The sequence below is a fragment of the Lemur catta genome, chromosome 9 (genome assembly GCF_020740605.2).
Source record: "Lemur catta isolate mLemCat1 chromosome 9, mLemCat1.pri, whole genome shotgun sequence".
Lineage (NCBI taxonomy): Eukaryota > Metazoa > Chordata > Mammalia > Primates > Lemuridae > Lemur > Lemur catta.
In genome coordinates this window covers 20,434,242-20,448,166 of record NC_059136.1, presented here as the reverse complement: position 1 = coordinate 20,448,166, position 13,925 = coordinate 20,434,242, and the positions used below count along the sequence as shown (strand labels likewise).

The window sequence follows — 13,925 nt, the reverse complement described above, 5'->3', positions numbered from 1 at the left end:
TAGTTATGAATTTACCCGTTCTCCCCACCCTCCTCCCACCTGCCCGGCACCCTGATGAATATTACTTCCATCTGTGCACCTAAGTGTTGATCAGTTAGTACCAATTTGATGGTGAGTACACATGGTGCTTGTTTTTCCATTCTTGTGATATATGACTTCGAAGAATGGACTCTAGCTCCAACCAGGATAATACAAGAGGTGCTAATTCACCATTGTTTTTTATGGTTGAGTAGTACACCATGGTGTACATGTTCCACATTTTATTAATCCACTCATGTATTGATGGGTACTTGGGTTGTTTCCACATTTTTGCAATTGTGAATTGTGCTGCCATAAATGTTCGGGTGCAGATATCTTTATAATAAAATGACTTTGCTTCCTTTTTTCCAATGCCTAGTAGTGGGATTGCTGGATCAAATGGTAGTTCTATTTTTAGTTCTTTGAGATAGCTCCATATTACTTTCCATAGAGGTTGTACTAATTTGCAGTCCCACGACAAGTGTATGAAGGTTCCTATCTCTCTGCATCCACACCAACATTTGTTGTTTTGGGACTTTTTGGTAAATGCCATTCTCACTGGAGTTAAGTGATATCTCACTGCAGTTTTGATTTGCATTTCCCTGATGATTAGAGATGTTGAGCACTCTTTTATGTTTTCTGGCCATTATTCTGTCTTCTTTTGCAAAGTTTCTGTTCAGGTCCTTTGCCCACTTTTTAATGGGGTTGTTTGATTTTTTTTCTTGTTAATTTTCTTAAGTTCTGTATAGATTCTAGTTATCAGCCCTTTATCAGATGTGTAGCATGCAAATATTTTCTCCCATTCTGTAGATTGTCTGTTCGCTCTAATGATGGCTTCCTTGGCTGTGCAGAAGCTTTTTAGTTTGATGAGGTCCCATTTATTTATTTTTGTTGCTGCTGTCATTGCTTTGGGGGTCTTCTTCATAAATTTTTTTGTCTAGGCCAATGTCTATAAGAGTTTTCCAAACATTTTCTTCTAGGATTCTTATGGTTTCATGTCTTAGGTTCAAATCTGTTATCCACTGTGAGTTGATTTTTGTGAGAGGTGAGAGGTGTGAATCCAGTTTCAATCTTCTGCCTGTGGCTGTCCAATTTTCCCAGCACCATTAATTGAATAGAGATTGTTTTCCCCAGTGTATATTTAAAAGCAAAAAAAAAAGAAGCAGCTATTGCTTGCAGAAAGGAGGAGGTGGGGCCTATCAAATATTGATGGGGAAATGTGAATTGTAACAGCCTCTTAGGAAAGATTATTAAATTACGGACTTCTCTATAAGAATGGGAGCATATTACTACTGCCCATTTTCTGGAAATGTCATACCAGTGAATGAGTTAATACATAAGACATTATCTTGACAATTATAAAAGTGTCCTCCAAGTGTTTTACATGCTTTACAAATGGGCAGTATGATTATTGAGGTGTCTTGATACCTGCTGAGTGAGATACTTTGAGAATGTCCCACTATATACAGAAAATATCACAGTAGAAATGATTTGTCAAAAAAAAGTTTTTTATGTTAACACTCACTAAGAGGTTTGTAAGTGGTCTTGTTTTTAGGTATTACTTTGCTTTCACAAGCTAGTATATTTCCTGGCAAAAATTTATTTAATCTGGGCATCCAGTGTTGCATTGTAGTGGATAATTATGTGATTTGAGCACAGCAAAATGTATTTCTTTCTCTGGGCTGAGAAGCTCAGCATCCTTTCTTCATTCCAAAGAAGCCAGAGGCCCTCATCATCTGGGGCAGAGTTCTGCTGGGACAATGTTTGGTCCTTTCTGACTTCACTTCAGAGCGGCCAGTATTTTCCATTCATCTTGACTCATCTGAGAAGACTGCTCCATGCACACAAGTGCTTCCACATATCTGGAGCATTTCTTACAGCTTATGTCACTTTCAGGAGACATACAGAATAGATAGTATTTTAGAAAATACATTTTATGCATATAGTCTAATTTTTGGTAATTTTGCTATCGGAAGATTCACTCCAGAAAAATCACTCCAAGTATCATCTCTCACTACCTCTCACTTTAGTATTAGATTCAGAATCCATTAGCACGTTTCCCTGAAGGAGCAGATGTTTCAGTTTAGGGTGGAAGGAAGACACATTCTGGACCTTATGCAACATAGTTGGCTCGAGATCCTGCTGCGGATTTTGCCATTTCTGTTTCAGTGCTGAGTTCTCACCTACATGATTTTTAAAATATGTTGGTCCTGTAAACATTTACTTAATAATCCATTTTCCAGAACGTTTGTCCTGGGTGCTTTATACACTGCTTCTCAATCCCCCCCCCCCCCCCGCCCCCATCCCCAGGCATTTGGCAAAGTCTGGAGCCATCTTAAGTCATCACTTCTGGGGAGGGGGCCCTATTGACATCTGTAGGGTGGGGGCAGGGGACGCTGTTCAGTGTCCTACAGTGCACAGACAGCCTCTATGATAGATAGTATCTGGCCCAAAATGTCAGTAGGGTCAAGGTTGAGAAGCCTTTTAGAGCTATTGTTTCTCTCATTCTAGGCTTTTTACTTCTTTGCCTGTTGTGTAATGAATGTATATTAAATTTTGGGTAATTTTAGAGTCTCTTTGGGTCTTTTTAAAGTGCTGTAAAATTTCTATTTCTCTTTTCTCTCTCTCCCTCTCCCTCTCTCTCTCTCTCTCTCTCTCTCACACACACACACACACACACACACACACACACAGTCTCTCTCTTCTGTATTCGTGCACCACCATCTGAAAAATAAATTCCATGAAGGGTTTTCTTACTCCCAAAGCATCAGGTCTTGGCACTAATAATCATTCCACGAGATTCTTGGATCTCTTGCAGTGAACCTCCCATTTTAGGGCTTGCCTCGCTGTGTCCTGGTTTTGCATTTGTTCTGTTTGCTTAAACAATGTTGTGCACCTACTTCTCCTGTTGATTGGCCAAAGGAGTCCTCCAGTCTGAATTTGCTCAGTCTGGTTGGTTTGCATGTTAGATTTGCTCATGTGGTCTTCCCTTTTACTTAAAAAATATCTTCTGTGGATCTTTCTAGATATTTTACATTTTAACTTACCTAACCTTGAAACATTGAGAGGAAAAAAAAGAGCATTCAACAGTTTTCTTTATAAGTCACAAAGCATCCAGATATTTCTAGTCACTGTATTTCTGTTGGTTTAGTAAATGTAACACACATTTATTCAGAGCTTTCTCCTTGAAATTCTAATTTCTCTTTTCTAATTGTTCTATGCCAATGAAATAATATAGAATGCTGCTAAACACACAATCATATTTTATATATGACTGTACCACATGCAGCACCCATCTGTGTGCCCTATCCCATGGAAATCCTGTGAACAATTATACTATCTTTCTAATTAAAAAAAAAAACAGCTCTTGTTTTAATTCCAAACCACAAATCAAAAATAAGATGTGACTTGCTGCTCATTTGTACTATTTCTGATTTTATTAGTCAAAACCAACACTTACTTCAAAAATAATAGTGAGGAAAAATCATGCTCAAAAACCCCAGGAAAGGTGAAGTCAAAATAGTGACTGTGGGCTCTACTGAGTGGTTCCCATAGGCAGCATAGGCAGCTGGGAGCACAGAGCCCGTGGGACCGGAGCAGAGGGCCACAGGGAGAGGGAACAGTGTCTGCTGGGAGAGAATGTAGGGGTAGCTCAGACCTCTGTTTTGAAGATCGGGAGCCCGAGGCGCTCTGGGAGCCCGTGCGCTCTCTCCCTGGGGAGGCGTCATACACTCAGACCGTGCAAGCGCCTGGGCGTTGCAACCCTAAATGAAAGCACTGGCCAGATGTGAGGCATCATCATTAATTATTGATCATTCCAAAGCCAGCTGCTTAGTAAATGTTTCCCGAAGAAGGAATTTTGTGAGAAAGGGTAGGGCAGCTTTGTGCAGAAGTGACATCTTAGCCCAACTGCCGCTGCTTTATTGGAAACGGGCCCTGCAAGTGTCAGGTGTGCCCCGCCCAGCTTGGAAGCGTCTCTCAAAGCTATAGACTCAGCCTGAAGCCATGAGAATAAACAGCTCTCCTGCCCTGGTGAGAACTTGCTCAGCTGCCCTTTTAGCTCAGAGGGAAGTCCCCAGTGTGAGCACCAGAGGAGGGCAGTGTCCCGCTGCAGCCTCGGGTTGGGTGGTTCCAGCTGCCGGTGGTCCTGGTGAAGAATGAGCTCATCCCGCAATCTGCTAAGGTGGGTTTAGGGCTCACGTCCCAGTTTGTAGCAAGAACCACAGTTTGGTGACTTCTGACCTGGGACAAGACCCCTCTTGTTGTTTGCAAATGTGGCAAATAGACTGAAATCTGTTATTCCATGTCTGTGTCAAACACTGAGCACCGATCTGGAACCATCTGTCTTTTCACCCTTTTTCAAACATAGTGATGTTTTTTTTTCCTCAGACCACATTGGTCTTTGGGCTTCATAATTTAAATGGGAAAAAAGGAAGAGGTTTTCACTTAGCATTGCAAAGTCTTCATGAGGTGTTCCTCCTTCAGGCTACCAGATCAGAAGTGCTTGCAAAGCCTGGGGACCCTGGAGTCACCCAGATTTGCGTGACTTTGGAACAGTTGCTGTATCCATGGTCAGTTTTTACATCTGTAAATAGGAATATACTTTAGGACCATGGGAGGACTTAGTGAGATAAAGAATATGAAATGCTCTGTGCAGTGCCTGATTCATAATGAGTGATATTGAGGGAAGTTGTGCTTATTTTTTTCTGTTGTTATTACTATTACTATTAAGATATGATGATGTCTCAATGCTGAGTGGAATTTAGAGTCTCAGTCTCCATCTGGTGTTGGCCAAAAGACCTGTCCCCAGCCCTTGGTCATCCATGGCCCTTGTACAGGATGTCCACCTCTAAAAAACGGTTCTGTCTTCCGAAAGACTACACAGTCTCACTAGAGCCAGACACGACATGTGCTTGAGTGGTGAACTAGGTGACCTTCTATCTTCACGGGTGTGCCATTGAAAGTTACAGTTTCTAAAAATTAAATAAAAATACGGCGATGACGTGCACACATCTGGTGATCGGTTTTCCAGCTTTGTTCACTCGGCCATGCAAGGGTGAAGGCAGAGGTGTTGAGGCAGAAGCTGCTGCGCCCTGGGTAGGTGGGCACCAGGAGCCCTGTGCTCCCCTGCTTCTGGGTGATGTGGGTGGTGCTCTGCATTCCAGGCCTGCAGCCCTGGACACCCACGTCCCCAGCCTCCTCATCATTCTGCTGTCTGGTCACACAGATGACACAGTTAGACCTTCTCACCCATCCTGTCCTTCCTGTCTCTGTTTCAGAGTTCCAAGACTGTGAACCTGCCAGGGAGGATCACTTTTGATCTGACCCTGTCTTATCTCTACTTTGGGCACTGCCCTTCCAGCTTCTCCCCAAATCAAATCCCACTCCTTAGTTTAAGTTGTCCCCTTGGGGTGGGGTGGGATTTGGCTTAGGCTAAGTTTCTTTTCATCCTTCAGGGTCAAGTCACCTGTTTAACACCCTCACTTTGCAGCTGAGCAAATGGCAGGGTCTAGTTCAGATGCCCCCATTTCCAGGAAGCAGTCCCTGGTTGCCTAATCAAGTGTTCTTCCTCTCATCGTGTTAATTGTCCTTAAAAAATTTTAATGCTCAAACTTTAAAAGAACCTCCACTTCTTCTTTCTCTTTCTCACCTCTTTCCCGCCCATCCTCACCTTTCTTGGTTGCTCTGGAGGAGGGACAAGTTTAAAGGGGGAGAGAGCAAGGGAGGAAAGTGAGATGTGCCTTTTTGCTACCCTCATGCTTTCGCTGCCCCCCGGCCGGCATCTCAAGCCAGTGTGTGTGCGAGGTGGGCTGAGAGTTGGCAAATGTCAGGGGCCCCACATGTAGTCATGAAAATAAACTACAGTGACATTAAAGCTGGCATTTTTGGACATGGGAAATTGTAAAATAGGTTGTATAAAGTTGTTAGATAATGTAAGGGTAAGCAAATCAAATGTGTATGCATGTTACAAATATTTTAAACTTCTCATTCATCTTCTAAATTGCCAAGAAGTGGATGAAGCAAGCATCTCTGACTGTAAGATGCCCTGGGAAGTGCAGGGACGGTAGCTCCACGCTTGTGTGCACATGCGGTGTTTCCCGGACACTGTTGGAAATAAGAGCAGCATGTCCTTGCAAACTCGGGCTGCTTTGTGTCGACAGCTGTGTTCCTAAACGCGAGTGATCATGTCACGTTATAAATGAGGAATAACTTCTTGTATATGGAAGAGATCAGAGATAATGACAATTTAACCTATTATTGTGACTACACTTGTCCATGGAGTGGCAGTGGGGCACCAGGGGAGTTAACTGGTTGTGGGTGAAGTTGGAATTTGTCATCACCTTAAAAAAATTTTATTCCTTTGCTATTAATGCAAATTCCACTTGAAAACAATGCGCTAAAGATGAAAGTACAATTCTCTCCTGCATGTCCTTTTTTCTTTTTTTAAACTTTAGTTTTGGGAAATAGATCCTACTATCTCCACATGGGAGAGATTTGTCAGTACATTGTAGAGACCGCTTACCTGTTGTAGACACACTGGGAGGGAACTGTAAGGCTTAAACAGTGAAGACTCCGGTGTGTTTCAAGAAATAAAACATTAACAGCACATTTCTAAGCTGTGGTCCTTTAACCCTGCATTAATGAAAATTCCATAGGTCAGCTACCTCCTCTTATGAAGTTATTTACTTAATAACCTTAAGAACGTAACTAGTACAAATAGGTTAACTCAGCCTAAACAAGTGGCCAAAAATGATGAATTAAGAGATCTTAATGTTTTTTTCTTTTTGCTGATTGTCTTTAAATAAAAGTTGTTACTAGTCACCCTAATTCTAACGTTAACTAAATCTTTCCCCTCTGCATTGTGGTGTTCTGGACTAGTAAGGTTTGGATGAGAACTACAAGGCTCCGCACGGCTAATTATAAAATGTTGCTACCAGATTTCCCCAGAAGAGGAAAACTAATCCTAGAAGGCCCACATTATCCTCCAAACAGACCTGGAAGTCACCTGTTTAACACCCTCACTTTGCAGCCGAGAGAATGGCAGGCCAGCAGGTGCCGGGTTGTCACGGAAACACCAGCCGACCAGTGCAGGGCCTGCCTTGGCCTCCAGTTCTGAGAGAGGATGGGCATTGGCGCGTCTAGAAAAGACTCAGTTTGCCTGAGGCCTTATAACTGGTTCTTTTAAGGATAAGACATTTTTATCACTGTCCCTTTCATCGTTTTGTTTTGTGGTGGTTGTTGGCTGCAGGGGAGCCGCATCTTTTCCACTGAGGGCCTCTGAGCTCTTGGATCGACATTCTCCATTTAGACCTTTCAGGAATCCTGACCCGGGAATTGTGGCTGATGGGAAGAGCCTGTTGTCGTTCCCGTGGAGTGACCATGCGCCCTGTCTGTAACGTTTGTACGGTAGCCCGTGTTCCAAGATTGCACGTTGTCAGGGTTCCCCACCCCCCGTTTTTGTACATGTCACTTTGTTTGCAGAGAGAAACTTTTTTGGGTTTTAAACATTGGTGCTCTGCATTCTTTTCTCATGAAGTCGTCTTTTCTCAGGAATGGATATTATGAAACTAAGTGCTGGTGGCATTTCTTGTTTGCTGCACAATAGGGAAGGTGCAGCTGCCTGGGAGGGAGAAGCTCCTGGCATCCGTGCAGGAAATGGAAATGGTGTGTGTTCATTTTCTATTGCTGTATGACAAATTACTACAAATATAGCTGCCAAAAACCACACAAATGTGTTATCTCACAGTTTCCGTGGGTCAGGAGTCCAGGCCCCGGTTGCCTGGATCATCTGCCCAGGGTCTCACCAGGCTGATGTCAAGGTACCAGCCAGGGCTGGGGTCTCACCGGAAGCTCGGGTTTTCTTGTAGGCTCCTGCAGGTTGTTGACAGAATCGAGCTCCTTGTGGAGGAAGGTCTGGCTGGGGGGCTGCGTTCTCAGCCCTGGCCTTGTGGCCCCTCCTTCACCTCCTCACACCTCCGTGTCTCTGACCTCGGGCCCAGAGTGACGGGCTTGTGTGGCACAGCCATGCCCACCTGGGTGGTCTCCCTGTTGATCAGCTCATGGTGCACTCTGTCTACAGGAGTGACTGCGCACACTCCTGGGGCCCCACTCAGGGGAGCCTTGCGTGGGCGTGTGCACCAGGGGTGGGGATCTTGAGGCCATCTCTGAACCCTGCTGCCACGTGGGGGAGGCACCTGTCCTGAGAAGGTGTATCATGTGGGCAGACTGTGTAGTGTCACTTCCAAAAATTGCTGTAACTCATTTGTTATATTGAGGATTTTGACTCTTTTAATCCCTGCCACTTTAGAAAATACAGCCAACCCACACATCTCAGGTTGGCCCTACAGTTCCTGGAGGAGTGCAGGCATTTGCCTGGTCAGGGTTTGAGCAAGGATGTTTGCAGGGAGGGGTTTTCCAGTGGAGGGGAACGGTCGCACGTGCTATCTACCTGAACATCAGGCACAGTGACCTGAGGAAATAGAAGGTAGTCCCAAATCATTCACCCTGACTGCTTATAAAAGCCTCAAGAAGGGCGTTACTAAGGGGCCGGGGTTAGAGTGTCGTGCCAGTGGGATTTATTTCTGTCTTCTCTGTGGTGCTTTCCCTGTACACAGATGTGTGTGTGCATGTGGGGGGGGGATGTGGGACACATACATGTGGATAAATTGCACAGTGAGGTGCCCCTCCTGCCACCCACTTCCTCTGCCCAACTTGAAAGGGACAGGCCCTTTGAAATTGTTTCATATCCTCTGTAGGAACCCAGCAAATGGTCATGATAAGGAAGAAAGACTAAAAAGCTAACACTTATAATAATAGAAAGTCAAGGTTTGACCTTTGGCAAAGGAAATAAGAACATGGCTAAAATGTTTTAATCTATCAGACTTCAAGGCTGCCAGTCTCTGTGCTGGGAAGAGGTCAGAGTGGTTGGCAGGGGCAGGCTGGACGGCCAGGTGATCGAGTGCCACTGCCATGCCTGTCTCAGGGCCAGTGGACCCAGCCGGGACAGGCCTTGGCGTGGCCAGTGGGTCCTGCAGCTCCCTGGACTGTGAGCCCTGGGCGGTGAGCCCATGTGGCCAGCAGGTGGCAGGACTTGTCACAGCAGGAGAGGTGGCTTTGAGCAATGCTTGGCTTTGTAGGGGGTGTTGGGTTGGCCCAGGAAGAGCCTGTTTGTGCCCACTTTCAGGGGCTTGACTTAACAGCCCCCAAAGGACACCCTCTAATGGATGTGTCTTTCCTTGCATTTATTTTTGAGGACAGAAGCTGTATCAAATTTACCTTTGTTTGCTCTATAGCCACCCAGAACTATGCTTTATATGTAATGGGTTTGGCGTATCTTGAAATAGAGGAATACAAGAAAGTAGAGGCTTAAAATGGAAGGGGACATTCTCTTTTCAGCATCAAGGCAGTCAATGGCCAGGAGCCTCTTGAGCGTTGCCAGAGGTTCCCTTAAATCCACACTGTGGAATAAAATAGAGGCGAAAAAATTGGCGTGTGGCTCCTAGCGCTCCAGATGGTCCGCACTTCTCATCCAAAGCTCAGGAGGCAGAGGGACTTGGCTCACACGGTCTGCCTTAAGATGCAAACCCCTTGCTCTCCGGGAACTCGGGTGAGGACTGGGGTTTTATGTGGGGAAGGGAGGACTGCTAAGAAGGCTATGGTTCATGTGTTCTAGTTTGCTTTTTTTTTTCCTCAACAATATCACCCAGAGGATTTCTTGATAAGATTTCCTCCTATAATAGATCATATTGGCCGGGCGCGGTGGCTCACGCCTGTAATCCTAGCACTCTGGGAGGCCGAGGTGAGGGAATCACTTTAGCTCAGGAGTTCGAGACCAGCCTGAGCAAGAATGAGACCCTATCTCTGCTAAAAATAGAAAAAATTAGCCGAGCTTGGTGGTGCACTCCTGTACTGTCAGCTACTTGGGAGGCTGACACAGAAGGATCGCTTGAGCCCAGGAGTTTGAGGTTGCTGTGAGCTAGGGTGATGCCACGACATAGCCCGGGTAACAGAATGAGAGTCTGTCTCAAAAAAAAAAAAAAAAAAATCATGTTGAGAAAAATTCATGTTTCTCCCTACACTTATTTAAAGATGATCAAAACTGCCTTCCAGGAACTCTTAAAAATGACGTTTGTGGGATTAGTTAGCCTGTTTTTCCAGAAATAAAAAAAGAATCTAAATTAGACATCTATAATTATGTTTTCATCTAAACATCTATCTGAACCATCTATCTATCTATCTATTCATCTAAACATCTAATCAATACTGATTAAACCGGCGGGTTCACGAGGCTGGCTGTGTTGAGCATTGCGCTAAGGGGCAGTGTTACCTGCTTCATCCTAAGTGGTGCTGAGCGGACCGATCTGTCATCATCTCCACGCTGCAGAAGAGGAGAGAGATATGGAGAGGTTTGCTCAGAGGTGGGGCCGGGATCAAACCCAGGCCACCGGACTCCAGGGCCTGTCCTCCTCTCTGCTGAGTGTCTCGCTAACCTGCTGCAATTCAAGTCCAGTTTCACATGGTTTAATGTGGTTTAATGATGCTAATTTTTTATTGTGATAAAATGCACATAACATAAAATTTGCCATTTTAATTATTTTTGAAACTGTATAATTCAGTGGCATTAATTATGCTTACAGTGTTGTACAACCATGAACACTATCTAATTCAAAAACTTTTCCATCATCCCAAGTAGGAACTCTATACTTATTGAACTCTTTCTCTCCAATCTCCTCCCTTCCCCAGCCTCTGTTGCCTCTAATCTACTTTCTCTCTATATAAATTTGCCCATTCTAGGTACCTTTTATAAGTGGAATCATGCAGTATTTGTCCTTGGGTGAATGGCTTATTTTACGTAGCATAATGTCTTCAAGGTTCACCCATATTATCAGTCCTTTTATGACCAGATAATCTGTTGTGTGCATATGCCACATTTGCTTATCCGTTCATCTGTTGATGGACACTTGGGTCGCTTCCACCTTTATCTGTTGTGAACAGTGCTGGAATGAACCTTGGCCTGCAAGTATCTGCTGGAGTCGTTGCTTTCAGTTCTTTTGGGTACATACCCAGGAGTGGTCATTTTAACCGTTTTAAGGTGAACAATTCAGTGGCAAGTAGTGTGTTCACAGTGTTGTGCAACCATCACCACTGTCTAATTCTAGAACACTGTTATCACCCTAGGAGCTACTCCCCATTTCCGCTTCCCTCAGTCCTTGGCAGCCGCAAATCTACTTTCTTCTGTATGGATTTGCCTATTCTGTATGTTTCATATAAATGAAGTCATAAAATATGTAGTCTTTATGAATCTTCTTTAAAAAAAACTTTTTTAATGAAAATTGTAACATACATGAAAGTAGAAGGAATTGTTAAATGAGCTCCATGCACCCATCACCCAGATCCAGCCATGATCAAGCTCTTGCTAGTCTTGTTAACCAAAGTCTCTTTACCAGGGAGGAAAACAAGTATGTGAACCGATTCTGGAAAGAAATCCACGTGGGAGACTTTGTGCGTCTTCGCTGCAACGAGATCATCCCTGCGGACATTCTGCTCCTCTCCTCCAGTGACCCTGACGGGCTTTGCCACATTGAGACTGCCAACCTAGACGGAGAGACCAACCTGAAGCGGAGGCAGGTTGTCCGAGGCTTCTCGGAGCTCGTAAGTGACCTGCGTCTCCAAGGCATTGCAGGCATCATGGCTACACAGTCTCCCATGATGGCTTTCTGGGGGTCAGAGCACCTACAGTCCCCTCTCTATCAGGTCAGGCTGCTTTTTCTAGTGGATGAGACTGAGGGTCTGAGAGGACCTTTGATCTCAAGCTTACAATCTGCCTGTAGCTGTGGGGAGCAGGACTCAATTTTTCTGTCTCTGATTTCCACTGTACAGGTCTGAGTTTGTTCCTGTAAAATTACAAAGAACACTTATGACCAGCTGATGTGCTGGTTCACTAAATAACAACATAGCAGAAATAATGGTTTATTCCCACGATGTAGCTCAGGAACATTTTCTCCTTGAGGGTATTTCTGAGTTCAGCATTAGGTCTTTAGTAACTGAATTCTGACTTCCATGCCCTCCAGCCACTGCTCAGAATTGGGCAGCAGGGTGGAAGGTGAGGAGTAGGAGGGAGCAGGGTCTGACCCTTGCATTCACACAGATGCCATCAGGGGTATCTCCCTGCTGCAGTGAGAAAGGGATGCCACCTCCAGGTCTGCACAGAAATGCAAGGTGCTAACTTCAGATGAAATTAAAGCCGCAAGGGCCCTTAGAGACCAGGGAGAGTCTGGAAGGGGATGGGCCCAGCCCTTGCCTCCTCACAACCTCACCCGGCCCCAGGTTGCTTGTGTCTTCCTGCCCTGGAGTCTTGCCATTGCCTATATTGAAGGATGCTTTATGAAGGGGGCCAAGAAATGAGTTACTGTGTTTCCAGGGAGGAGGCCCCTGGGGATTTTCTTCCTCTGTGATGTGGTGTGGAGAAAGTGCTCTCAGGCTTTGGAGCCAGGACCTGTCTGGCTTCTCTGGAGCAACTGGCTTCGTTTTATAGTCTATGGACCTCAGCAAGGGCACAGTTGGCATTTTGTATGGAGTGATTGACTGGGTGGGGTTGTCGGGGGCCAGCGTCCCTGCCCAGGAACTGCCCGTGAGTTCACCCTCGGGCACTGCAGCCAGTGGAGGGGCCTCTTGCCCTTCCAGAAGGCCAGACGGGGCTCACATGCTGGGGCTTCCCCGTGCCAGGGCTGGTGGGGGTTTCTGAGCCCGACGTTAAGCTGGCCTCCTCCAAGTGCGTCACTTCATGACAAGCATCTGGCTTGTTGTTCTGCTTGCTTATTTCTGCCACGATTTCCTCATTTACTTTTTTTTTTTACAACATTTTGTGCAAAGTATATTTTTGTGAGCTGCTTCAAATCTTTCTTGGAATAAGGCAAAGCAGACATACAAATTAAAAATAGTATTTTTTTCTTTTTTAAGTGGAGTGTTCTCAGCCCAGATCAGGAGAGCTGGTGAAAGCATTTGTTAGGGACCCCTCGAGGCCCAGGGCTGGCAGTTTCTGTTTCCAGTGTGATTGTGATCCACGGTTTGGTGATGCACGTGGGCCCTGGCCCCTCTGCCCCTCCCAGCCCCTGTGCACACCTGTTCTCTTAAGTTATTTGGGCTATTTGGGCGGCCTTATTACCAGAACGACACAGCCAAATTACTCATGAACTTGGCTGACCATCACCACCAGCTCCGGGCCCAAGGCTCAGAGGAGGTCCCTACTGAGGAAACCAAGACTCTAACTAAGTTAGTTGCCTCCTTCCTGGGCTTCTCCCGCAGGCCTGCTGCATCTCCTGGACCCAGAGTCCCTACCTCCCCTGTAGGGGACACACCCGTGTGAACTGACACAGACACCAGCAAGGGGACAATGTCCCCTTTCCACTCCCTAGATCTCAGCATGGGGTCAGGAGGGCGTGGTGGGCTGTACAGCTCGAACGTCGCCCTCCTCGAGGAACAGCCGTGTGCACAGAGGGTGACTTCAGCATGAATGAGTGCACGTGAATATATCTAATCAGTGAGACGTCAAATGATGTGGGAAATGTGGCAAAACTTAAGAACTGGAGAGTAAAGTGTGAGTGTTTGGAGGGGTGAGCAGGGGATAGCCACAGGTATATACCTCCTTGACCAACTGGCAAGAATAACTTTCTTGTTTCATAACTTTCTAATAGTTCTTCAACTTCTGACCCCAATCCTATCTAAAATCCACCTCCCCCCGCTTTTTCCCCAAACAACAACTGCAGCCCTTCATAGCTCAGTGGTGCTTTATGTAAATGAGCTGCTCCTAATTCTGATGTTTAAAATTCAAGGATGGCTGCAGATAGACACGCCCCATATCACCCTTTGCAAGACCTGTGAATGATGGGAGAAGAAAGGGTTGAGTT

At 45.4% G+C, this 13,925-nt stretch overlaps 1 protein-coding gene across 1 annotated transcript in view; it reads left to right on the top strand.

The window, feature by feature from the left end:
• ATP10A (ATPase phospholipid transporting 10A (putative)) overlaps positions 1 to 13,925 on the top strand; it is a 144,874-nt gene that overhangs the window by 62,580 nt on the left and 68,369 nt on the right. The window contains exon 2 of the mRNA XM_045560379.1: positions 11,466 to 11,670. Coding sequence (XP_045416335.1) covers positions 11,466 to 11,670 — 205 coding nt within the window. The remainder of the gene's footprint in view (positions 1 to 11,465; positions 11,671 to 13,925) is intronic.